This window comes from Acomys minous (genome assembly GCF_964271855.1).
Source record: "Acomys minous genome assembly, chromosome: 8".
Classification (NCBI taxonomy): Eukaryota; Metazoa; Chordata; class Mammalia; order Rodentia; family Muridae; genus Acomys; species Acomys minous.
The window spans coordinates 29,031,778-29,057,386 of NC_140489.1; the positions used below are offsets into that span (position 1 = coordinate 29,031,778).

The window sequence follows — 25,609 nt, forward strand, 5'->3', positions numbered from 1 at the left end:
CAGGAGAATCTGTGACAAGCATTTCTGAGTTAAACAGATGAGTGAAATAAAACAGTTCCGTGATTCTCAGGTTAATAAGGCATAGGTAAAAGTCACATATCCCAATAGTATTTTATGGAGAGTGGAGACAGGGAGAGACAGTGAAGAGACAGGGGGAAGTAAGAAGAAAGGAGGCATGGGGGAAGTAATAGAAGGAGAGAGAGAGAGAAAAAAATCCAAATACCTAATAAAATGCACCCTGCCAAGCTATGCTTAAATTAAACAAGGACTACTCACACACTGTTGACTTTGCCAAAACTAAAAATGGAGCAGGCTTAGGGAATGGAGGCAGGGTGCTAAGGCAAAAGCCAGGCAGATAATAAAGGAACTGATATAAGAGCGGGATGAACTCTAAAGTAAGCCTGGGTAGTTTTCAGAAGCAGGATATGAAAGAATGAATCCTTTAGGCCAGTCCCACATATCTCTGACAGTACATGCTACCTACTGATGTCATATACATGGAAAACAGACAAGCTCAGAACAGTTCCCCTATAGCACCTATGTGTCCATATTTTTATGACTCACTAGGTATATCTAAGAAAAACATGAGCCAATTACAGAAGTCAAAGTAAGTAGTGAGGAAGGTTAAGGTTTCTATGTCTACCTAAGTAATGAAATAAAAGCTTAAAGTTCCCACAGGCTACCATCCTGTGAGAGGAGGTTCATGTTGAGAGAACAAAGGGCAAATTGAAAATGTGCTAATCTGTATTCATGAGATTTAGTTACACTATGGCCATACTTAGTGAACATAAGTATCTACTATTCATCCATATGTACATGGTTTCCACCTGTAGAATGAAGTAGGGTGATTATCCCTGCGCCATAATCAAATCACTAAGGTAAAGGGCAGCAAATCATGGCCAATTCTCTCATTCCAGCAAACATTCCAATCAATGAACATCTTACCTTTTTCCAGAATGGGATGCCTCTGGGTCCGTGGCCCACCTCAAGCAACTGGAACCATGACAATAGGCAATTTCCTCCAGAATTCTCCATAAAGCAGCCCTGATTTTGCTCACAGATTTCCAGGATAGCCTGGAGTTCAATCTCTCATGATGACTGCCAACTCTGTTGTTCTTTTGCATTCTTTAAAAATATAAGTTCTAAGCTGAAACCTTCTTTATCAAATATCTTAAAACACATTCTTGGAAGATGAATTGAATTCAGAGATGAGCTCAGTTTAACCAAAGAACGTGTTGTGTGCACTCTGATATGTTGGGTGATAGTAACCGTGAAGGAATTCATGATGTGCTTTCCTAGAAGGATTTGGAAGGCAGAAACAGTAACATCTTTAGAATAAGTGATGGTAAAAGGATCAGAGATACCAAGAGAGACACCATGCTGACAACAGAATATGAGGAGAAATTCACTGTTTCTTCCTAATAAGAAACTCCCACTATGGAGCAGGGTCTAGACACTGATGAGAGGACCAAAGAAAGCTGGCCAGAAGAAAATTTCATATCTGCCTCAAGGATCCCTTCATCCATCTCTTCTTTTATCTTCTATCTCCTCTATGAATGTCATAAAATCTCTTAGAAATATCTATGTCCCAGAATCCCTTGTAGCAGATAAACTGGAAATGCACAGTGGATAACATCCAGTATTTTCCCTGAGAACGTTTCAGAGAACCAACATCCTATAAAAGAGATGCTGGAAATGTTTCTGAATGTGGGTTCAAACTTAACTCATTCAATGTGCCTCCTGTATGGGAAAATCACCAAAGCTAGATTCAAAATGCACATGATGACACTCTTTCCCTTACTCTTAGAAGGCAACAGGAGATAAAGCTGAGGTTTAGGAGGAAAGCCTCCTCCCTCCTAATCCCAGGCTACAAGATGATGTTATTTTCTTTCTTTTTTTTAAAATATATTTTTATGGGAATGTTATTTTCTATACAATGGAACTCTAGTTGACAACTGTGTAAGCAGCAGCAAGAACCACATTCCTATCAAAGAAAAAACTTCAATTGTCACATGAGACTAAGCTGTGAATCCTTGACAAGAAATCAAAAAGAAGATATTCTAATCACTCGTACATGTTTTCTCTCCAAATTTAGTTGCATAGTGTTCTCAAGTTCTTCCATCTGTGTGCCAATAATATGAAAGTGGATTAGGGAAGATAAGCCATACAAAGAAAATGTCTTTGAGTTCTTTTATATACCTTAAACATCTGTACTTATTATAGGCTTCTGTGTAACACATCATTCTGGTGTGAACTTCCGCCATAACAATAGGTCAACACTAAAATCTACTTCAAGAAGACATATCACATTTACTTTGTGATTTCCACATTACTCTTGGGGTATAGCAGCAAACAAAAAAGAGCCTCCATTTGTTTAAAGAAACTCTTTTCTCTTTTGAGACAACTGTGGTTCAACCACTGGATAGTAGACTATTCTCATGGGCTCTGTAAGATTAACTTTCAGCATCCTAAATGAGTATTATGAGATGTGAAAAGTAAGGGCTCTAATCAAATGTGGCCCCCACCCACTTTTTGAAGAAAGGCCAGTTATACTCTCCATGCTGTGATCAAAGAGGGCAGAGAATATACTCCTGCTGCAGTGGTTGCCTTTCAATGCTGCTGTCCATTGTTCTGAAGAGAAAACATCTTAGATTTTCCCAGCCACAGTAATCCTGGTACTTATCTCTGGTATTATCCAGGATTGGTCATATGGAGTATGTGATATTGGCTCCATGGACAAGTAAGGCTAGAACAGCAAAACACCTGTTGACATCTTGATCAAATAACATTCACTTCCTTCCAAGAAAGTCTCAGAAGCCAACACACCCTGGACATGAGGCTGTCTACCCTCATGTTCAAGTTTCTGTCTTTCTTTTCCCTGTAAGTCAGTGAAAAATGAGAGAAAAAAAATCTTCTGATAGAAATTCTGTAATCTTTAAAGAAGTCAGACTCAAATGGCCACACATAAGATTCCAATATACAAGATGTCCAGAAAGGACAAACTTACAGAAAACATATACATCAATCGTTGTCTAGAGCTAAGGTTAGAAGCAGACATTAAGTTCAGATGGCCAAGTGAGGAAGATGGTGGGTGATAATAATATTCTTAATGTGACACAGGTGACGTATGCACAAATTTATAGACTTAATTATGTGATTGAATGACTTTAAGGGATGGAAGTTATATCCTTAAATGCTGTTTAAAGCAACAAAAATTTCCAAAACTTCAGGCTTTGGAGTAAAAGAATGTTTTAATTAGGTTTTTAGCTATCTAAATATCATGAAAAATTCCTGCCTAATTAGAAATATTTTAACACGACAAAATATGGCATTGCTTAAAATAACTTAAAGTAATGCCAAGATACGCATAAAGCTTTCTGTGGAGTATTTGTGTGTGTATATATTTTTTCTTACTTTCCCTTAAGTTATAAAGAATGTTTTCCTAAAATGTGTAGAACAATGGTTTATTAATCTGTTATCCTGATATTATATGTAAGTAAGAAGGCTGATCCAGCAAGTAAATGAAAGAAACAAGTTAGTTAGCTTGCTATCCTTTCTCTGCTGTCATTTCTCCAGGAAGAGTCAGGTAAAGAACACTCCAGAGCCCAGATATCACCATGGCTTCTGTGTGCTAGGATGCTTAAATGATTGAGTTGCCCTTGCTGAATCCTCCAAGACTATGTTTCCTTCTTTCTCTCCATGAAGAATGTAGTCATGTCTGGCAAAGAGAAGTGTACAAAAGTGTTGAGGGGAGCTTCCAGGCAAGGCAATGAAACATACTGTTTAGCCACCCAAGATCTCTCCTCTCTGTGGATGGAGAGCCCAAGTTCTGCAAAGGATTGGCCTACCTCATGGAAGAATGCTACGATCTTTAATTATGCCTTGGAAAAGAGTGGTCTGAGAGAGCCACTCAACTGGCACCACACTTCATCTGAAGTAGAAGGAAATCATTCCTTTGCTTCAAGTCATTGAAATTTTAGAATGCCTGGTTATACCAGTGAGTATTAATTAGCCCAGTTGGTACAAGACACAAGAGCACTCAACGAATATTTCCCCCTTTTCTCCTTTAGTCTCTGTGGCCTAGTCTTCCTGTTTCCATCTTTCTCTTCTCTTCCTTTTTGCCTTTTGCTTCACCTGTAGTTAATGTTCACTTTTAAGACAGAAGAAGAGAGACAATGAAATGTTTTCAGCATGTGTGTTCTCGGGATCTTTCTTTAAGAGCTGGGATGCTTGAACGGGCAATGGGGAGAATGGTGGATTGTACTCCTCCGTTAGAGGAACCATAGTGAGTCTGTTTGGTTAAAATGTTCCATCATCTTTAAGGACTGGCTTTTGCCCACCCCGCTCAAATCTTCTACAGTGATAAATGCCAGGGAAGAAATCAGAGTTGGCAGCCACCGCAGGATCATGAACTTTGCATTTGTCAGCTGCAGTTTGGGGTAGTGGAGAAGTGCATGCTGGCTTTTTAAACTAAAGCTTTTTTGCTTACCCTAAGGGTTAGTTCCTGAACAACGCATTACCATGTCAACGTGTTTTTAAGTGACTTCAGGATCCACAGCCCTTTCCTCCCTTTCTGCATGTAGAATAAATGCAAGGAAAGGAGAGAAGGGAGGACCCGCCCTCGTTCAAAGACCACGCCCCTAGCCACACAAAGATTTGTGAGCACTACCACCCCAACCCCCTCCCCCCAACTTGTAACCTCTGGTTCCCCTCAAAACTGGTAAAAAAATAAAACAATCCAAATAAAAAACAGCTCATAAAACAGTAAACAAAATAAAGTCAGTTTTTCTTTTCTTTTTTAAGAACAAAATGAAACTTGAGGGAAAACTTACTGGAGTTACAGTTTATCCTGATACAGTCTAGATGGGGAAAAATAAATGAAAGATGAAATTGCATCCTTCAAGGTAACAGCTGCAGACATCCAAAAACAATCAGTCCACCCTTCCGGGGACAGACACACGCAAGAAATGTGGCCATTTTATATATATATATATATATATACACATATACAATATGTACAAGATTAAGGGTGGGTGTATATGTACAGTATATTAATTAGTAAAGTTGGATACATATATATATACACACACACACATATATATACACATATGTATAGAGATATATACTGGTATACATATATATCCACAATAGACATCAAGACTTTCTTTTTTGTTATTTTTATAAAAAATCCCTATTCATTTGTATAAAATATTACACAATTGGATTTTGAAATGTTAATTTTGTTAAACTTATAAAATTAGATTATATATCCCTATAATTTATGTCCTTAAAATTATCTTTGAAAACATTAAGGATAATTTTGAATTAGTGTTCCAAATAGAATCACGTCTGACACATTGTGTCTTAAAAAAAATATTCCCTTGCAGTTTCACAGGGTAGTATTTCACCCTTTCTCTTTCTCTAAAAATCCAACTCCTTCCACCCCTACTTTAAGTTGGGCCCCAAATACTACAGAAATTTGTGTAGATACACTTGCCATCTGCCTTAGACATAAGGAAAGGGTTAATACCACCTGGTCATTTCCTGTCATAAAATGGCCACTTGCAAACGGCTAACCGCACAAACACCCGTCACAGATTTTAGAGAGGTGGGGTCAATCAGATATAGGGTACAAAAACCCTAGAATGTTATTACAATTGGTTGGCTTTCCTGACTGTTACTGGTCCAAAGGCTCCTAGACCAACCCATTCACCAAGCTTATCTCTGTCTTCCTGCCCAAATGCCCAGACGGAATGAAGTGTCTACAGCATTTAGGGAGAAGGCAGGGCAGGCTTGTGTGGAGGAGGTCATGGGTACCTTTGACATCCTGCCTACTTTACCCTATAAGTCTGTATCACAACAAGAGAAAATCCTTTGGTTGCATATTTATCTCTGAAATGGGAAATGTGGGAAGGAACTGTCTAATTGCCCGCTGACAATCATACTATGTATTCTGTGCCAGAGGTCAGAGTAGTTATTGCTTTATTAATCACTGTCTGGCAGTCATAGGCACATACACCATGGTAATTCATGAGTAGAATCCATGAGTGTCAGTGGGAACTGGGCAGCCATGGCTAGAGAAATGTCTTGGTAACTGTTACCAAACTGCCCAGAGGAACCTAGCATTGGCTTATGATGGTGCAAATTCCAATCAGGATTTATATAAAGTCAGATATTGAAAGGTCAAAGTCAGTGATGAGAAAAGAAAGAAAGCTACAGGGAAACATACCAGATTATAAATGATGCTCTTCTATTGCTTAAGGTTTACCCAGTAGTTTTCAGAGGACTAGTACAACAAGATGCCACCATCTGGATTCCCCTAAAGTGAACTATTTTAAGTGAGCAAATGAAATAGAAACTAGTTGCAACCTGCCCAGCAGAATAGAACTATGCTCAATCCAGTGAGAAGTAATTTATAATCCCAGTCATCCTGAAGATGGAGGCAAGCAGCTTTATTTTATTTTATTTTAATTTTTTGTTCCCCAGAAGAACATCTCTTGAGAAAAATCTGGGTTTGGTTTCGTGCGGTTAGGTTTGTCATGTGTCGTCAACCGCAACAGAAAAGTGGGAGCAAACAGCCTTGGAGCAATTGGTACGATCACCAGACAGGGGAGGCCATGCCCCTAGGAGGACCAGAGGAGAGGTGGGCAGGCAGGAGGAGGGGCGGGGCTTGAACTATTGGTTACACCTACCCTCACCCAAAGCAGGAGAAATACCTCTTTCTGACTTACCAAAGAAGAAGGAGAGGAAACAGGTAAGGGCAGACATGCTTAGGAAAAGGGAAAAGAGGAGTGGACCTAAAGCCACCAACCCAAGGACTGAAAACAAGAGTTTTGCTCTTTGGTTGTGTAAAGCTGAGGAATCTGGTATAAGGAGAGGTACGTGAGTTGGGTTCATCTCCGTGGCCACGTACATGGATCCATGAAGTCTAAATTGCACCTTTAAATCCACCTGAGAACTTAGGGCTTTTAGGGATAACAGACAATATGTTTAAGTAGAGTACACTGAATTATTTTTATCATTTTACCTAAAGAATGAGTGCTTTATGGGAACAAATTCTTCCCCAGTGTCTTCTTTACAAGCTCTAAGGCTGCAGTCTTGTTGGTGAGGGCATCCATTTTTATTTTTATTTATTTTTTTAATGAGAAATGAGGCAGGGGCATTAACTTGGAGAAGGCCATACCCTTCATGTCTGTCTTCTGTAGCAGCCAGGGTACTCTCTCTGAATGAAAAAATTCTGTCCAGGTGCAATTGGGTATGCGTGCATATATGTGCATATATGTAGCATTTGTTCTGCTCATTTCCTTTGCTTTATTTCAGTGAAGTAGGAGAAATGATTCCATATTGGTAAGCTTTGCACTCAGACTGGAAGCCATGAATGCTTCTAAAATCTGTGTGTTTTCGGTTTTGCCAGCGCAACATTCAGGATGTCTAGAGAAAGAATATCTGGAGAATTGAAATTGTGATTGGTTAGATGCCTAACACTGACCTTAGAGTCTTTAGGGTGCATGGAGGGCTCCTAGCCCTGTGCTGAGGACGCCTACTGGTGGTTTTACTGTAATGTGGTTCAACTAAAACCGAGCAGGAAGGCAAAGAGGGGTCCCCTATGCGGGTGTTTCAAAGGTGACTGTTCATGAATGTTGCCATGAAGGCATTCCCATCACTGATCCATAATGCAGGTCTGTAGGAGCCAACACACGACACCTAAGAATCTAGCAGTTTTGGAGATGCAAATTCTCATCTCAGCTGTACTACTAATGCCCTACAGAAGCTATAAAAGCAAACATTAAAAAAAAACTACTTTGCTGATTTATCTCTTAAAACCGTTGCCAGATTAAAATAAAGCACAATTTTTGAGATTTTTAAACGTGCTTTGATGGTAAAATATTGTTATTCCTTTTTAATGCACAAGGAGCTAATACTGGATGGTCAACAGCCAGCTTTATAGCTTTTAAAATCATGGTGCCTGGTATACAATATCTCGTACAGCTGCTAAGGCCACATATGCCTGTCTTTAGAAAATAAAACCTTGGGAACACTCTAGCCTCTTTGGCATGTAAAAGCTATGTTACATTTGAAAATATATCCCAGGTTTTGCTCACAGGAGCACACCTATGTTAGCAATTTGAATGAACTTGAATCTCCTCTGTGTGTGCTTTAAATGGGCAGCAACTTAACATACAAATACCCAAGAGGCTAGCCTGAGCTACAGACAACTCCAGGCTAGCTTTGCCTCACAGAGTGAGACGTTGCCTAAGGGGGAAATATATATATATAGTAAGAGAACAAAGTTAGTTTGGGAGAGGGTAGGTGTGGATGCAAACTGTGCTTGGAGCTAATTTTCTCCTGTAGCTAGTAGAAAGAAGAAATGACTTGTGACAATGAAGAAGAAAATACATGCAAGAGGGAGTAAGAATACCTTCGGACAAATACTGAATATGAGGTCTATATACAACATAAGGAATAATGCTTAGTTTCCTATGCCAGGCTTAAAAAACATTAGGTAATCCAAAGTTATAGTGATGGACTGTACTCATTGGACAGAGCAAATAACTTTCGTTTTTTAGAGAACAGCGTTTGAATGACAATGAGACTCTTTCAGCCAGATTGTCTCAGCAGATTAGGAGTTAGATGGAGTGTGAGTCAATAAATGCTGAAAGGCAAAAAAAAAAAAAAAAAAGCTGTCCTTTTAGAAGACTTGGGTGCCAGGTTTGGCCACAGTTTAAAATACGAGAGGTGAGATTGGTACATTGCTAGGAATACATTTAGCATCTATGATTAGCAGCGTGTGTGTGAATGAGTGCATGAGTGTGTGCATGCATACGTGTGTGTGTGTGTGTGTGTGTGTGTGTGTGTGTGTGTGTGTGTGTGTGTGTGTGAGTGAGTGTGTATGTGTGTGTACGGGGTGGGAGGAAGAGAGAGAGAGAGAACCTCCCACCTCTTTTCCTCATTGCCTGTTTTTTATTCCTTTCTCTGACTTCAGTTTTCCTTGGAAGGCGACAGCTGCCAAGGTTTCCCTCAAAGCCTTTATACAACAGTATTTAATGAGGAAAAGATATTGTCTGTTAAAACACAGACATGCACCCCCTTGGATGCCCGGGGGCTCATTCCTATCATGTGTACATATTCCTTTTACTTCAAAGGAGACACAGGGAAAGATTGTCTTTTGCTTTTCTAGGGATGAGCCACACAGCGTCTGATGTTCAGTTTTATCTTTTGCCTTATGTTTTTGGGCTAGCCTTTGTTCTCTCTGCTGTTTTATCAGCAAGGTGAGTTGTGCTCTCTGGTTGTTGGTTTTAGGTAGTGTAACATGCTTAGCTAGGTTCACGTAAGGTGGGGAGGGTGCTGTGGGAGGAGAGATGGGAGGGGCAGAGGTATGCCAACCCCTGCTGGCTTCTCAGTACTCTCTGTTCTCAAGGCTGTTTGCTATGCGGGCCGCAGGCTTTGGGCCTTTGAAGGGTTGAATACCATCTTTTGATTTACCATGGTAGATGGTGGAGAGGATCGAAAACTCAAGAATATAGATACACAATAAAAGGTCCAGCAACAGAATAATAATAATAAACTAAAATAATCAAATACATACACATACACCAACAAGAGAAAATCAAGAGACACACTGAAAACAAAAAGCAGATGAGATTAGACAGAAAAAAAAGTGCACTGTGTCATAAATACCAAAAACTACAAGTAAAATAAAAACACAGAACTAAATGAGCCACTACTCAAAACAGTCCCTTGTCCTTAATGTTTCCATATTCTGGAATTGGTACCAGTTGATTTGTCAGTAGATAAGAGTTGTATCTATTCAAAACCCCATCTTTCACCCATGAAGGTTAGAGTTTTCTACGGTCTTGAACCAGGTGCATTTGTCCATGGCTCTTACTAATCTGTGCAATAGAGCTCCATATCTAAGCATGGTCTACAAATCCACAGGCATCCTGTAGCTTAGAAGCGTGGACTCAGCTAAACCATTAATTCTGACATCACTGGGGCATTTGGCTTTCTGCTGAGCGCAAAGAGCAGAAACAAAAATGTTTGTTTCTTTTCAAAGTCAAGAGGTTCTCAATTTTCCACAGAAAAGGATTAGGATTGAGTAAAGAGAGCTAAAAGCAGGAGAGAATGTGAGGCTATAAGGGGAAAGAGTTCAATAATATCCACTGTAGGTAGCTGCAGAGAAAAAAAAACACATCTTAACCCCCCAAAAAGCTATGTTTTAAATTATCACCATTTATTTTGCAAATCTATGGTGAAGTTGATATGCATAACATGGAAAGACTCGGGCCACTGGTGGGCATCATGGGGCAACAGTCTTTATACCAAAAGGGTTGCTGACACTTGGTTAAGAACATTGGGGAGGAAAACAGGTGGGTGTATCGGGAGTCACACCTTTCATGCTCAGATGCTCTGAACTTAGGAGCCTGTTTCCAAGGGGATAAAAGGGACAATGTAACCTCTGCCCTTCTTGGAATCAACTTAAATCTCAGTGACATTGGGACCACTAGAGTCATCCAAAGGAATAGTCACCATGGTGCTAGAAGGAACGCACAGTGCAGCTGTCTCCCAGTGGCCTTCTCCTTTTTGCCTCCTCTTCTTCCTGGCCCTGTCCTCCACTTTGACTGTTTTGAGTGGTGACCAAGGAGTTGGACATAATGGGAATATGATTGATTGATCAAAAGATGGACCAAAGTAGCGTGTTTTACACAAAGCTAAACAATTCAAAAAAAAAAAATCAAGAAAGGAAACTTAGAAAACGAATAATCTAGTAAAGAAATCACCACTGTCAGAGACCAAAAATTGACATCAAACCCTCATGCAGAAACAGGGAGAAGGAATTTGTTGCCATTGGCTTTTAATCCATGGTCTATTAAACAAGAGGTGAGCGGCTAACTTTCAAGAAACAAAGAATTCAACGAAAATAATGAAAACCAGAGAAGGAGGGGAGACAAGCCCAAACAGAATGACAGAGGGTCCTTCATACGATACCTAAGTTAACCATGAGCTTGACACGCCCACCATCCAACTCTAGACGCAGCGTATCAGCAGAGTCCCTGGAGGTGGTGGCTACCAGCAGCCCATAGGCTCGCTGGGACATGAAGCGGAAGGACACATCCTCTGCCTCCGTGTGCATCACCATGGGCATGATGACCTTCATATACATACTGCCGTCATAGCTCAGGATGGATGCCTCTGTGAAAAAGAGAATGGAGATCATTAGCACAAGGAATATTAGGGTTTGAACAGCCCTTTCCATAGTAGCCTGAGAACAGCCAGCACCAAGTTGTTAATGAGGTGACCTGTGTTTGATACAACTCTACTGCTGTTGCTCTACTGCTGTTTGACTGTATGACCTGGAGCCACTAACTAAGACTCTAAGTCTGGTGGTTCTCAACCTGTGGGGCATGGCTTCTTTGGGGAGGGTTATACATCAGATAGCCTGCATGTCAGTGTTCATTACAATTCATAACAGTAGTGAAAATGACAGTTAGGAAATAGTGATGAAATAATTGTATGGTTGGGGGTCACCACACATGAAGAACTACATGAAAGAATCACAGCGTTAGGAAGATTAGGAGTTACTGCTCTAGATCTTTATTCTTTCATATTCTTTTTGTTGTTGTTCTTTTACAGTAGTAGTTGGCCAACACAAAACAAACTCCATGGTTTATACATACTTTTTGTCTTGTTTTGGCATTTTTTATCATATTATATGATGTGTCTGGTACTTGTCCTAGGGCATTCACAGACCTGGGAAGGGCACAATAGTGCACACTTGTTATAAAAGTATTTTCCAAAGTAAATATGGCTCCAAAGAATAGTAATTTGTGTTGTAGATAAATCAAAGGCACAAAATGAACAACTTAAAATCTGCATAAGTGTTATCATGGGAAACGAGGGAGAAAAAGAATATAGCCATTACCTCAAATAAACCTAAGTGGCAGTGAGCTGCGTGAAGTAGGATCACACAGTGGGACCAACTCACACATCATGGTAAGAGGTGCAACGAACATGCAGTGAGTCATGGGAGCTGATGCTAGAAGAGCAGCAAAGTGCTGGTGGTGCCCTCAACAATTTCATTTTATGTGTATTCAAACAGAGATTGTATAAGGAATGAAGGAAACTCATTTGGACTTGATGAATTCTTCGGGCCAAACACTTGATTTAGGATATGTGAACCCCCATCCACTCATGTCATCAAATACCATCTCAATGCTGTAATATGGGTCTAGTTTTCCTATTTTCAAATAAGAAAACTGAGGTGACCAGAGTGAGACAATGTCATCTCAAAATGACACTAGCTATGATATATTACTTAAGAGACTATGTCTAGGGACTGTTTTTTTTTTTCAATACCATGAACCTCAGCATATAGGCTTGTTTAGTCATCCATTGACAAATATCTCCAGGCAGCATAGCAAAGAAAATACCTCTCACTCCTATGGAGCTATCCAGTCTCAGGACTCAATATCTCACACTGTGTTCTTAATTCAACATTCAGTTATCAAATAGTTGCTACTTCCATATTCTGTGGTGAATACACAGGTGAAGCAGAAACCCTATGCTAAAGGGACACCAAGTAGGTAAAAATAACTATATTAAAAACACAAAATGGTTAAATGAGAGCTGTAACATTTAGCTGCTAGTAACACCTGGAGAAAGATGAATGTGGGCTGAGGTGACTAAGGCAGGCAGTATCTGAGCAGATCTTAGAGATGGGAGGGTTGCAGTGAAAGACATGATAACACCAGATCTTACACAGAGAGAAAATACTATCTCTACAAACAAAATGGAAAGCCAGGGCATGTCCAGGGACCCAGGAGTGGAAACCATGTAACTCGTGTGACAAGGATCTGAGATTGAGGTCCCCTCCAGATGGCCCTGAATGGACAAGAGTTGAATTGCCTGACAAAGATCCCATCCCTCCTGACCCCCAAGCTCATCAGTTGCTGCGATGCCACCTGACTTTCATAATGGCGGCTTTCATTCTGTTCTCCTGTCTCTTTATCTTGATGTGCTCCGCTTCCCTTGTTCCTGGTTCTCTAAAACTCACTGAGCACAGAAAGCTAGATGTTCTGCCAATATCAAGTAATAATATCTGGCCAGCAATTCATGCTTAAGTGTAAAAATGTCACTGATGTGGAAGAAACATTTAATTTGGGAAAAATGCAAAAACTGTTCCTTACTAAATTTTTCAGTGGTTTATGATTTACAAATGGCATACGAAAATCATGAGACACTGAGGAAAGACATTTCTAGGGTTGATCCTTTGATTAGGCAAAAAGGAAAAAAAAGCCTATGAACTGGAACTTTCAGGAAAAGGTTTGGGAGGATTCTGAGAAGAGCATAAACCAAGAGAGGAATGATGAACAAAGCAGCTTAGGTTAATGATTTCACTTTTATTGGAAAGATTGGCAGCCACAGACAGCAGACCTTGGAATTGTCATATTAAGAAGAAAAAAATTAGGACTCTTAAAGAATATAACAAGGAGTTAAAAAAAATGCCAAGCTAGGCATTAACCACAAAGTGAAGCAATGTCTAGTAATTCTATACAAAAATAGCATAAGAGTACTAAGGTCTAGTTGATAATGTCTAGTTGAAAGGAAACTGCAAAAGCTGTGGCTTTTGGCCAAAACCAAAACTGGCTGAAGAGTTCAAACATTGAAGTTAATAAGAAATAAAATGATGTGCTTGCTTTTAGGGTCAGTGGGGCATAGACATTGAACTTGCTTCTGTTTCCTGAAATTTAGATGAGCTTAAATTTCTGTAGACTTTTATGCAATTATTGTGTGACATAACTGACTTCACTCCTTAAAACTTTTTGACTTTGCTTCTTAAAAAAATAAATAAATAACTGAAGTTTGTGTTCCATAGTATGCATGCCTGCCTGCTAGCAGCTACCAAGAACACTGCCTGTCCGCTTGCATCAAACGTCTGAGTTGGGTTTTGCGCTGTTCCCGTTCATCCCTCTTCAAGGACCCTCACAACATTTGGAGTGCTAGGAGTCCCCCGGCAGAAAGAGAAAGAGGAATTCTAAGATAATAACGAATTATTCAATTTAGAGCAACCACCTTGCTCTGGCTACAGGCATTTTATCTGTGGATTCAGCCCGTCGTGAATAGAAAATGCTTGAGAAAAGTCATCTGTGCAATGGCTTTCTTGACATTATCTTCTACACAACAAATCATAGCAACTACTTACATAGCATTTACAGTGCATTAGACATTGGGAGCATTCTATAAATTATTTAAAATATGGAGGAGTATATGTGAAGGTTATATTCAAATGCTGCATCCTTTTATACTGTTTGAGAAATAAGAGTTAGTATCCTAGGGGGTCGAGGGCCGATGAGCCACAGACACTGAAGAAGGGGTTGCCTCTTTCTTTTTTGTTGGTAAAGGTAGCTTGAGCCTCGAATAAAATTAATAGAGCTTGGTAGGACCTCAGAAGTAAGTAAAGAGTTCAGAGCTTATGATGATTTTTGGATACCAAACACCTTTCTAGATGTTGAGGGCTTGAGAGCAATGAGAAGAAAGACTTCGGTTTCTAAGTACAGAAAGAACTGGAATAAAGAAAGACAAGATGTAGGCAGACCACAAGAAAGATTTTGAAATGGTTACACCCTTATCCCAATTACACAACAGACTGAAGGTCTTTTGAAAGCAATGTAAAGGCACCCACTCATATTTCTGGAAAGCAACATAGCTCTGGTAGATCCCATACCAACTAAAGCTATGTATTACAAATTAAAAATTCTAAAGGGATCATAGAAAAAAATGTGATGATTACAAGAACCCAAGCAATGGCACAGGATGGTCCGTTAGACAGCAATCACAATCCAAGTTAGCACATGTTCCAGGTATGAAAGAAAACAGTTTATCTTCCAGAAAGGCAAAATCAGAAGATCAAAAATAAGACCTAAAATGTACTAAGAATTTGATATTATTTTTTGGTGCTTTCTAGGACTATACATCCATTAAGAAGGCACTTAATCCTTAGAAAGATCCTGAGAAAGCCAATTTTATATTTCATGTAAATACTAGATCACACAGCTAACACATAGCAGACTAAGGGACTAAATGTAGCTACTATGAGTCTTGAGCCTGTGTGCTTAGCCATCTGTCAAACTACACAGAACTAAGCTAGGCACATATCACATGTCTAGGTATCAAGGCATAGCTATGATGCTTCATGGTAGAACATGGCATTCTGTAACTGTGTGTATGTGTATGAGTGTGAGTGTGTGAGTGTGGGTGTGAGTGTGGGTATACTTATGCCATTATTTATACACACACATTATTCATAAATGTCACATTTACATAAGCAAATATAATGTACATATTCTAAATAATACATTGTCAAAATAAATAGGCAGTGATCTGTGTGTGTAATTATGAACCTCATTAACCATAACTGTGCACCCTTTATATATAACTACATAGAAGTAGGCTTCTCTTCAAGAGATATTAGGAAGTTAAGTGAGTCATGAAATGAGTGGTTTTGATGCATTCTATTTAAACATATTTCAAAATTAATGGCTGTTCTTTCCCCTCTGAGGCTTCGTAGTTCTAGAACATAAGTGTAAATACACATAAGTGTAAACGTTCTGTCACCATTAATCACTATTAATGTATCTGCCAGTATTAAAGCAGCACAGTACAAATATCAGGTGACCACGGAGAGTAAAGCAGCCATTGGTTTGAAATAAGCTCTCTCTCTCTCTCTCTCTCTCTCTCTCTGAAGTACTGTGTGCTGTTTTACTAACACACTGTTTTCAGAGAATAGCTATTTATTAACTAGATAATTTAATTCAGATGTTAACTGAAACAAAATATGACCTATGGATTCTTTTTTATTTTCTTAAAGAGATTTTAGGTACAAAGACAGCCAGGACTAGAATCCTATTTGTATGTACATGGGAGATATGAATCTAAAGAAAAGTGATTCAACCTATAAAAATATCATATAGATTATTGAAGAATAGGAAATTAAGCCATGAGTTGACTGCATTTTGGTATCTACATGGTCCTGGTGATGGTATTCTGATCCTCCATTTAACAGGACTTTAAATCATCCAGGAGACACAGCTTTGGATGTATCCTTGAATATGTTTGCACATGGCTCTAACTGAGAAGGAAAGACCCACGTTGACCATGTTCAGAATTATGTCACAGACTAGAATTCTGACTGAGCTAAAAGGAGAAAATGAACCGAGTAACCGCAATCACCTCTCTTTGCTTTCTGGATGTAGAGGATTTGCAAGCAGTCCGCCATGTTCCTGATACCCTGCCTTCTTAACCATGATGCACTCCAATTTCTCAAACTGCTCGCCAAATAAACCCTTCCTCTGTGAGTTGCCTTCTTGTCAGGAATTGATCACAGTGTTCAGAAAAGCAATTAACATAGTCTCCCTCTATTTTAGTCTTTTTCAATTCTTTACTCTATCCTTTTGTCTTTCTTAAATATATTCTAGTATCTTATTTAGTGATTTTTAACTATGTTTCCTGGGCTGCCTTCTTAGTAATTGCTAGAGGCCTACAGTGCACATCTCAATTTATAAAATTCTATCTCCTCTCTATACTAACCTAACTATGAAAGCTTGCTTTGTAATTCTAAGCTAAATTCTCAGACCAAGATATGGAAACCTTACTCTTATATGACTCTCTTCCCTTTTCCTATGATTCATATTTCACATATATATGTTTATATGTGTAATATATATCAAATAATGCAATTTTTTAATTATTACCTTATAAAAACATATGACATTCTAAGAAGCTAAGATGAAGAAGGAAAGCTCAAATATATTCACTAAGATTTTTTTAAATTAAGCTTATTATTTACTGTGTTTAACTCAATTCTTTCTGTAGATTGAAATTAACATCTGTTGTCATATCTTTTTTCAAATATAGCTTCATTCACTTGGCTTTATTGTAAAATATATGGTAATTCTATATGCTATAGCCACAACAATACAATTTTAAAGATACTGCCTTATGCACTTAACTTTTTAAATCAGTAATAGAGAGAAAAATATGTAATTACAGCTTTTCTAATTAGATACACAGTCACTTTTACTAGAGTTCTATCTTTCCATTTAAATTCAAATTAATATGTGTTTTAACTTTCTTTTAGCCTCAACAAGTTCTTAGCTGTGGTTGTAAAGGAAATGCTCTAAGAATGAGTTTTATGGTTTTGTTTATTGAAAGATACTTATTTTACCTTCATTTTCCAGACAAGATTGCTATAAGTAGCTGATAGTTTCTTTTCATCAGCTGTGTTCAACACCATTCCACTGTCTTTGATCAGAAGAGAGAAACAGAAATTTATTTTTGCATTTATCTTACTTAGAGTTGATTGAACTTCTTGGATATGTAGATTAGTGCTTTTCATTCATTGGGGAAAATCTATAGGCACACATTCAATATGTTTTTTGTCTCTTTTACATAATGTTCCAATTATACATATGTAGATAACTCAAAGGTCTCTCACAAGAAGATATATTTATCTGTATTCTCTCTCTCTCTTTTTTTTTTCTTTTTCTTTTTTGCTATTTACAGGCCTAGACTCTCTTGGTCTATCTTCAAATAGATTCTTCTCTTATCAACTGAAATTACTTTTGAGTCCATCAGGTAAATTTCTTAGTTAGGTCCTGTACCTGTCAACTTCAAATTTAGCTTTTGGAGTTAGCTATGCACAATTTATCCTTTATTGATATGCTCTATTTCAGAGGTTCTTGGTATTTTCTGCTTGTGAGGTGCTTTTGCCTAAGACATTTTTATTTGACTGTGTGTATATAAGTATGCAAAATAGGTAAAGAATAAAATGTTTATTGATAATAAACCATAAAATTTATCTTAATATAATTTTCTGATATACATATAATTTTACCATTTATTAAACCCAAAAATAAATTTGTATATTAATAAAATTGTTGTGATTTTCTATTTTTACATAAAATTATATTGATGGCTGAGTATTTGATACTGTAAGATGTGGAGCATCTTCAATATTTTTAAATCAATCATTATTGACTTCATAATCAGCAATGATGTGAAAGGCACTTTGAATGGACAAATATTTAAAAATAGTATAAATGTAGTTCAATCAAGTTAATTTTCAGGAGCTGTGGTTCCTAATTCCAAGTCTCAAACAGTGATTTTTAAGATTAAACATTCTAATACAATATAATGCAAATATAAACTAGTCTGATACTTGTGTGCTAAAGAAAGATAGTAGGAAATATTAAAAGTTTTTGTTTTCTATAATTAAATAGTCATATATTTAAGAGCAGGAGACACCATGCATATAGTTAAAAAAACATTTCAGTCCATAGTAAGTACTTGTTTTCTACCTGAGCTGAGCAATTCGAGACAGCATTTGTTGAGGTTGCATAGCACAAAGACACACATGTGTGAAGTATGTGTTCTGTGTGTTCAGAACCAAGGCTGCAGTGATGCAACATGGGCAGTGCTTCCAGGCATGCCTTAGACTTGTTATCCCTTTAATTTTTAATTAATGTTTGGCCATCACACATTCATAAAACTTTTATTATTGCCAAATAATTACATCATCCTGAGTTAGATGAAGTTTATTGGAGCCATGACCCACTGTGTAAGAATTGGGCTCTATTTGATGAGTCCCATTATCTTGACTTCCTTAAATCCTTCACATTTAGTTTCTCTTACATCTTTGAACACCCTTTTAACATTGCCATTGTAGTTTTCATTGGTAAAATTCAATATATATGTCCCTGAAGGTCACCCTATCACCTGTACTTGTCTCTGTGTACGTATCTCATTGTGCTTTTTTTGTATATGTGATAATATATTATTATAAATTGAGATCCTGACCCCACAACCATCAATGCCATTTGGATGAGTGAATTATGAGTTCTATTTTCCTAGTTGTATGCTGTGATATCCCTGTGCAGACATTTTTCCATTTTTCTGTTTGGCTCACCTCCCAAGGTATTACTCCAAGATCAATATAAACCACATTCTGGTGAAATATAGACTTAAGCCTCTTTAGTGAATTTGATTTTTACCCTTTTTCTATTGGATATGTGTGACTTGAAGACTGCTTTCAGGAAGTGCATGATTTTGTCTCCTTAGCCAGAGACTAGTAACTTGGCAATTGTTCTTCTGTCACTAATAGGACTGAGAAAAAAACCCAGAGTTTTCAGTCTTCCTGACCATCAAGAATGAATGTGGTTTCATCTTAAAGGCTAGTCTGTAAGGAGTAAGCCATGAATAAGAGAAGTTTATTATTTATCTAAGAAGACTCTCCTTAAGTACTATAAGCCATAGGTTGTCCTGAGAAGGGATTCAGTTCTGCCCCTGTGTTATTCTAATTATCCTGGTTTGGATGTTAAATAGTGAATGTGTCAATTTTTTAGACCTATAGGGAAGAGAGTATGATCACAGCAGTATTCTGTAGCTTTTTAATCCATCAGATATTTATTATTTATAATGAACTTCTGGGTGGTCTGTAACTTGCACATGGTCTCTGGTTCTACTGAGCTATCTCCTGATCCTGAAATGCTTGCCACTGAAAACCCGTTACAGAAGCTCTTCTGCATAAGTTTTTCTAAGCTCTGACTCAGATATCATCTCCCCTTCGATTGATCTTCACATGCCATGGTAAGAAAGCTCTTTTTACTACACCCTAGCTGCTTGCAGAAGTAACAAGCTAATTATCTCTGAATGACGCTTTCCTTGTAGACATAGACTCTAGAAAGACAGTAGATTGGTGATTCTCAACCTGGGGTTCACTTATCAGATCGCCTGCATATCAGATATTTACATTATGATTCATTGCAGTAGCAAAATTACAGTTATGAAATAGCAATAAATAGTTTTATGGTTGGGGGGTCACCACCACATGAGGAACTGTTTGTATTACAGCGTCACAGCACTAGGAAGCATTAGCATTGAGAACCACTGCAGTAGATGTTGCTCTTCCGAGCTTTCCCTTTTCAGACAAAACATCTTTCCCATGAGTAAGCTGGACCAAGGCCAATTGTAGCCCTAGTAGTATTGACTTTTCAGAACTGAGGTACATAGGGGCTGGTAGAGGTAGGCCTGTTTTCTCGGGTGTGACTACCAGCATGCAGTTTTTCCAACAAAGGAGCTGGGGAAAGTTAAACCGGTTCCAACAGTGTGCCACTTCTAGGATAAAATTATAGTCTTAGGAAATGACAGAGAAGGGTGCCATTGTCTGTCTTCGCAGTACGGACAATAAAGCTTCCTCAACAAGCAACAGAGTGTTGTGAAGACACAAGCAAAGTGCGGTTTACACAGCATGACTCCTGCTGCTGAGAATTAGTATATATCTCTTTCTCTTCTCTCTATATATACGTATATGTGTACATTTGCAGCTGACATGCATGTGTCTGCATGAGTGTGAAAGCTAGACGGTGGCATTGAATGGCTTCCCCTATTAATCTCTGCTCATCTTCCTTCCTTCTCTTTCTTTCTTTTCATGACAAGGTTTCTCTGTGCAGCCTTGGCTGTCCTGGCCTCTCTCTGTAGACCAGGCTGGCCTCAAACTCACAGAGATCCACCTGCCTCTGCTTCTCCGAGTACTGGGATTATAGGTGTACGCCACCACACCTGGCTTCTGCTTCTGCTTTCTTGACACAAGTTAACTATTTTAACTTGGAGCTCACTGGTTATTCTAGACTGGGCTATCCAGCATGCTCCGTGAAGCCTCTTGTCTCTGCATTCTTCTGTTTGTCACAGCACTGGGGCTATAGAAGAGCATCACCATGCCTAACTGTCACATGACTGCTAGAGATTTAATATCAGCAACTGAACTCCTAGTAGTAGACCTCTCAGCTAAATATTCATTTGATATTTTACATCATAGCAATTTTTTTGAGATTTTAAAGAATTTATATGTAAACTTCCATATATTTTACATGTCTTACAAGCTCCTCAGTCAGCCATTTCAATGTCACCCTAGTACGAGCTATTACAAATGTTTTATATATTTTCCTAGGGAAAATTTTTTTCTTACTTTCATTTGTCATGAGGGGCTCATTTCTGTGTTTCAACTAGTATACATAATATTAGCAGCAAGTTTTATTTTATTTTCATATTATTTTACTTTTATTTGATTGTTTTGTCCTTAATTCTCAATAGTAACTAGTTTGCTTCACATTCTGTTCTTTGAGCTAGAGAGATACAGCTATACCCCACAATCAGAATTTCCTTCTCCTATGCAAAGATAAAGAGGGTTGGCATAGGAATATTAAACAATGTGATAGAAGTTAAGATGTGTTCTCTGCCATCCTAGTGTTATATACTCTGGAAAGAAAAACTTTGTGTGTTCTTCTTTGCTTCTTTGTCTGTTTGTTTATTTATACAGAGCTTGAATTCCTCAACAGTGAGAACAATTCACAATAATATACCCAACACTAATGTGAGGATCATGACCTCCCCAATATTTTTTTTTAATTTTCACATCCCCCTTTAAATGAAAATTAAATTAAGAATTTTATTTTTAAATAGTTCATACTATTTCTTATCTAAGAGAAAAGATTTAGATAGAGGTAAGAAACAAGATAGAAACTTTCTAAATCATGATATTGAGCTGCAGCCATTTTTAACAGTAGGTGACTTTTCCCAGGTGTTTTCTAAGCATATAAGCACAGAATAAACAGAAACTCATTTAAATATGGAAATATGTGTGTGTTACTTTAATTAAAGTGAACTTTAATCCTCCTGAGGTTAACACAATTTTTAAAATATAAAATTTAAATGATGTGCTTTAAGAGGTATTATTTCCCGAGAGAACTCAGTAAAATTTACAGAAGGTATTATTAAAAATGTGGGAAGATTGATGACATTGTTTGAACTTAGCTTGCAATTAGAGGCAATGAAAAGGGAGAACATTATTCTTTTAGGTTTCCTCCTTCACCTCTGCATGCTGGTTGGGATTTTGTTATTTCTAGCACATGTTGTGAATGGAGTGGAGCGACACAAACTCTGCACCCACCAAGAGCAGACTATTTTGGTGACTGTCCTGTACTGTCCTGAATGTTCTGAGTGGTGAATGTGCACAGCCAAGACTCTGGCACTTGGTGTCTGTAGATTAATGTGGACAACAGGCAAGGTAATCTGCAGGAAATGCTGGCTTTCCTCTGGGGGGGTCTGAAATATAAGTAACTCAAGTCAGGCAAGCAAGCATCATGCATCTTTATGACTGACCTTCCATAAAAACCCTGAACTGCAGGTGTGCATCTCTGGATGTCAGCACTTTGTGTAGCTTGTATTTCCACAGATCATTCGGCAAGCCACTATATGTTGTCATACAATATCGATGGAAAAATTAGACACACTCTATGACCCAAATATGGAAAAACAATTCTTGGTAACTTGTCATTCTCTGTGTGTCTTTCCCGCTGCTGACTTTTCATTTAGCTTTTGCCACAATAAACTTTAATAGCAAATTTAGCAGCCTTGGTATCCTAGAATGCACCTGGAAAATTATTCAATACATTAATTTCTTTTCTTATTGTGAACAGAACATCTGAAAGGAGCACCACTATGGAAGCCAAAATACAGCCCTGTGAAGTTGGATTTCTCTTACCACCTTTAGGGGTGTTCCAGGAATTAGACCCAGGTGGCCAAGCTCTCACATTCAGTGTCTTTACCCTCTGAGTCTTTTCTTCTTTTTCTGCTTTAAGCTGGAATTATCCTTTCTGTGTTCTAGGTCTCTGGGTCTCTCTACGATGGTATCCACCTCCCTCCCGGCTTCCCACTAGTCTTCACGGTGGTGACTCCAAGGTCTTCACTCTGGCAACACTTTATTATGCAGACCTACTCTGCTTCATTTTATTGTGAAACATTTCAGGTCAGTAGTGCGGGAACACTGCTTTTGTTCACTATTCAGCCTACGATCTCTATTTTCCCTTCATTCAGACTCAGTGTTTTGAACGTTACCTGTGGATTGCTGTGCCATTATTCAATCTTCTTAAATTTTTCTATTATATGGATATTTAGAGAACATGGATTTATGAGGTCTTTCTGTTTATTTGTCTTATGGTAGGTGAAATCATTTACATTCGAAGCAATTGTCATTTCTTTGTTTTACTTTTGTCGTATAATTTTATCATTTCCTCACCTTTTTTTTTCTTTATTATACTCACGGGGGTCTGTCCAACAGTTTTAATTTTTCTAAGATCATTTTTGGTGACTTGTGGATCCCTCGTATCATCTAGACCTCAGTGGATAGTATAGTAAGGTCTGTGTTTTGAGGTTTTTTGTTTGTTTGTTTTGTTTTCTTTTGCTATAGCTTGAGAGATGGCAGAAGGAGAGAAGGAAGGAAGGAAGGAAGGAAGGAAGGAAGGAAGGGGAAGAAATGAAGAGTTTAGTGAGAGCTCCGTGTAACCTCCAGTTAATTGTCTGAACTACATTGTGTGACCATTTGTAGCTAAGTTCCTGCTTAGTGAGTCAGCACACTCCATTAAAGAGTGCACCCCAAGTCTATATAGGGGACACATTAGGACCATAAAGTCCTGTTGACACTTCCCGCCTGTTTTGTTTTATATATTTCTCTTAACACAGCCATTCCCACAAATTTTCAGTTAAAGATGGAACAGGAAATTTATATGCAAATTTGCTTCACACACACACACACACACACACACACACACACACACACACACACACACAAACACACCACAGAGACAATTCTTAGCATGTTTACCTCATAGTTGTCTACTACAAGCACAGATGTACTTGTCCCAGCCTCATCATGCCTAACCATTCTTCTTCTTTTTGCTTCATATTCATCTAGGAGGACTCCACTTTCCCAAATACGTGGCAATGGATTTTGTCTTTTCTTTGCTTGGAGTTAAACATGCATTTTTAAGACGCACTTCTTTCATTTGAAGTAAGAAGTTCCTAGCATGAAACACTGACCTTCTATCCTCTCACTCTCTTATTTCTTTAATAAAATTAGTGTATAGGAACTCCAATGACTCCAGGAATAATTTTAAAAGTTATAGTTGTAATCATTTTAGCCACACCATAAGCAGCTACTTTATATGTGATAAAGTTATATTTTTAATTTATTTTATTTTTAATTAAAATATAATTACATCTGCTGTGAAGTTATAGTAAGAAGTAGAGATTTTAGGGAAAATGGGCTAAGTGAACAGTACAGAAGTTCTTGCCAGTACACACTAGGGATTGGCTCCATTGCATTTTGTATGGTCTTTATTAAGGGCAGGTAGGCAGTGATAAGAAACAGAGACTAAACAATTAATGTGATATCACTCCTGAATGCAAGACACAGTATTGTGAGCACCTTGCTGTGTTTGTTCATGATGTAGACTTTGCTGTTCTCATTTTGCATTTAGCATGTAAAAAGACTTCTTTTCCTAGCACCATGCTTCTCCGAGTCTATCTGCCATCTCCCCTGCAAAGAGGACACTCTCACAATAACCCTGTGAGCAAGAAACCACTAAACAATGGTTATTTCTTTCATCTTTTTCTTTTTGAGTCCCCTACTCCTGCCTTTCATAGTCATGGCTTCACATATTCCTTAAGAGTATCTTTGTTTTCTGACAAATGTTCTAACATACACAGACTACTTCTTCTCCATTCAAACCGGGCTGATCTTATGCAGCGTGCAAATCTATGCAGGAATTGCCTTCCAGCTTCTAAGTCTGCATTTAGCAACAGTGGGAGCAGCCCCAACAGTGGCCAGCAGATCCAGGGAATCAACAGTGGACCTGGAGTGATGGCCTCCCTCTTGTGGACACAGTGCAGAACTAAGCTGTCACATACACAGCATGGTAACAGTCCTGGCACTCAGTCACTGTTTCTCATGCTGAAGAAGGCCAAACAGGTGATGTATATTTTTGATTGATATTTCTCATTTAAAGAGGCAGATATGTACTTTCTCATATGTTTTAAAATTCAAAAGAGAAACAAATGAAATGTAGGATAGAAAGCTCTGGCTTATGAATGTATACCATTTTTGAGATTATAATACAATTACATTTCTCCCTTCCCTTTTCTTCTTCCAAGCTTTCACATATACCTCTCCCCAATTTTCTTCAAATTCGTCACCTTTTTTTAAGTAATTGTTATTGCGTGCATGCATGTGTGTGTGTGTGTGTGTGTGTGTGTGTGTGTGTGTGTGTGTGTGTGTAACTTGCTTAGTCCCTATAGCACTGGGTACAGGACAAGTAATTGATATACTTTTCTATGGGGAATACCACTACTGCCACTCCCACCTCTCCATTTGTCTAGAGATGTCAGAGAAGAGAATGTAATTTGTGTCTCAGTGATAAAAAGGAGTGAGTCACAGCCGACAGTGGGAAGGCTTTCTGGATGATGGTATCTTGTATAGACAGGCACAGAGTTGCCAATGAGTTCTTTATGTAGGGTTGAGGGCTCATGGACATTTCACATCCACTTTGGTATGTCCATTAGCGTCACCTTTTTTCAGCTCGGGGTTGAGCAGGGAGGTTGGTGAGCCTTTAAGCATGCCAATTCTGTATTTACACTCCTAGTCATAGAAAATCCTGTTCTTCTAGTAATTTTGATTTTGCTAGGAGACAGAATCTCACCTTAATACTCTGGCTCTTACAAT

At 38.3% G+C, this 25,609-nt stretch overlaps 1 protein-coding gene across 28 annotated transcripts in view; it reads right to left on the minus strand.

Annotated features, from left to right (window-relative positions):
- Positions 1 to 25,609, minus strand: part of NRXN3 (neurexin 3) — a 1,580,128-nt gene that overhangs the window by 942,797 nt on the left and 611,722 nt on the right. For 21 of the 28 annotated variants that reach the window (XM_084791331.1, XM_084791312.1, XM_084791316.1 and 18 more), the window contains 2 exons: positions 10,987 to 11,190; positions 4,833 to 4,859 (listed from right to left, as the gene is read on the minus strand). In XM_084791331.1, coding sequence (XP_084647457.1) covers positions 4,833 to 4,859; positions 10,987 to 11,190 — 231 coding nt within the window. The remainder of the gene's footprint in view (positions 1 to 4,832; positions 4,860 to 10,986; positions 11,191 to 25,609) is intronic. The other 7 variants (XM_084791335.1, XM_084791320.1, XM_084791319.1 and 4 more) reach the window with 1 other exon arrangement.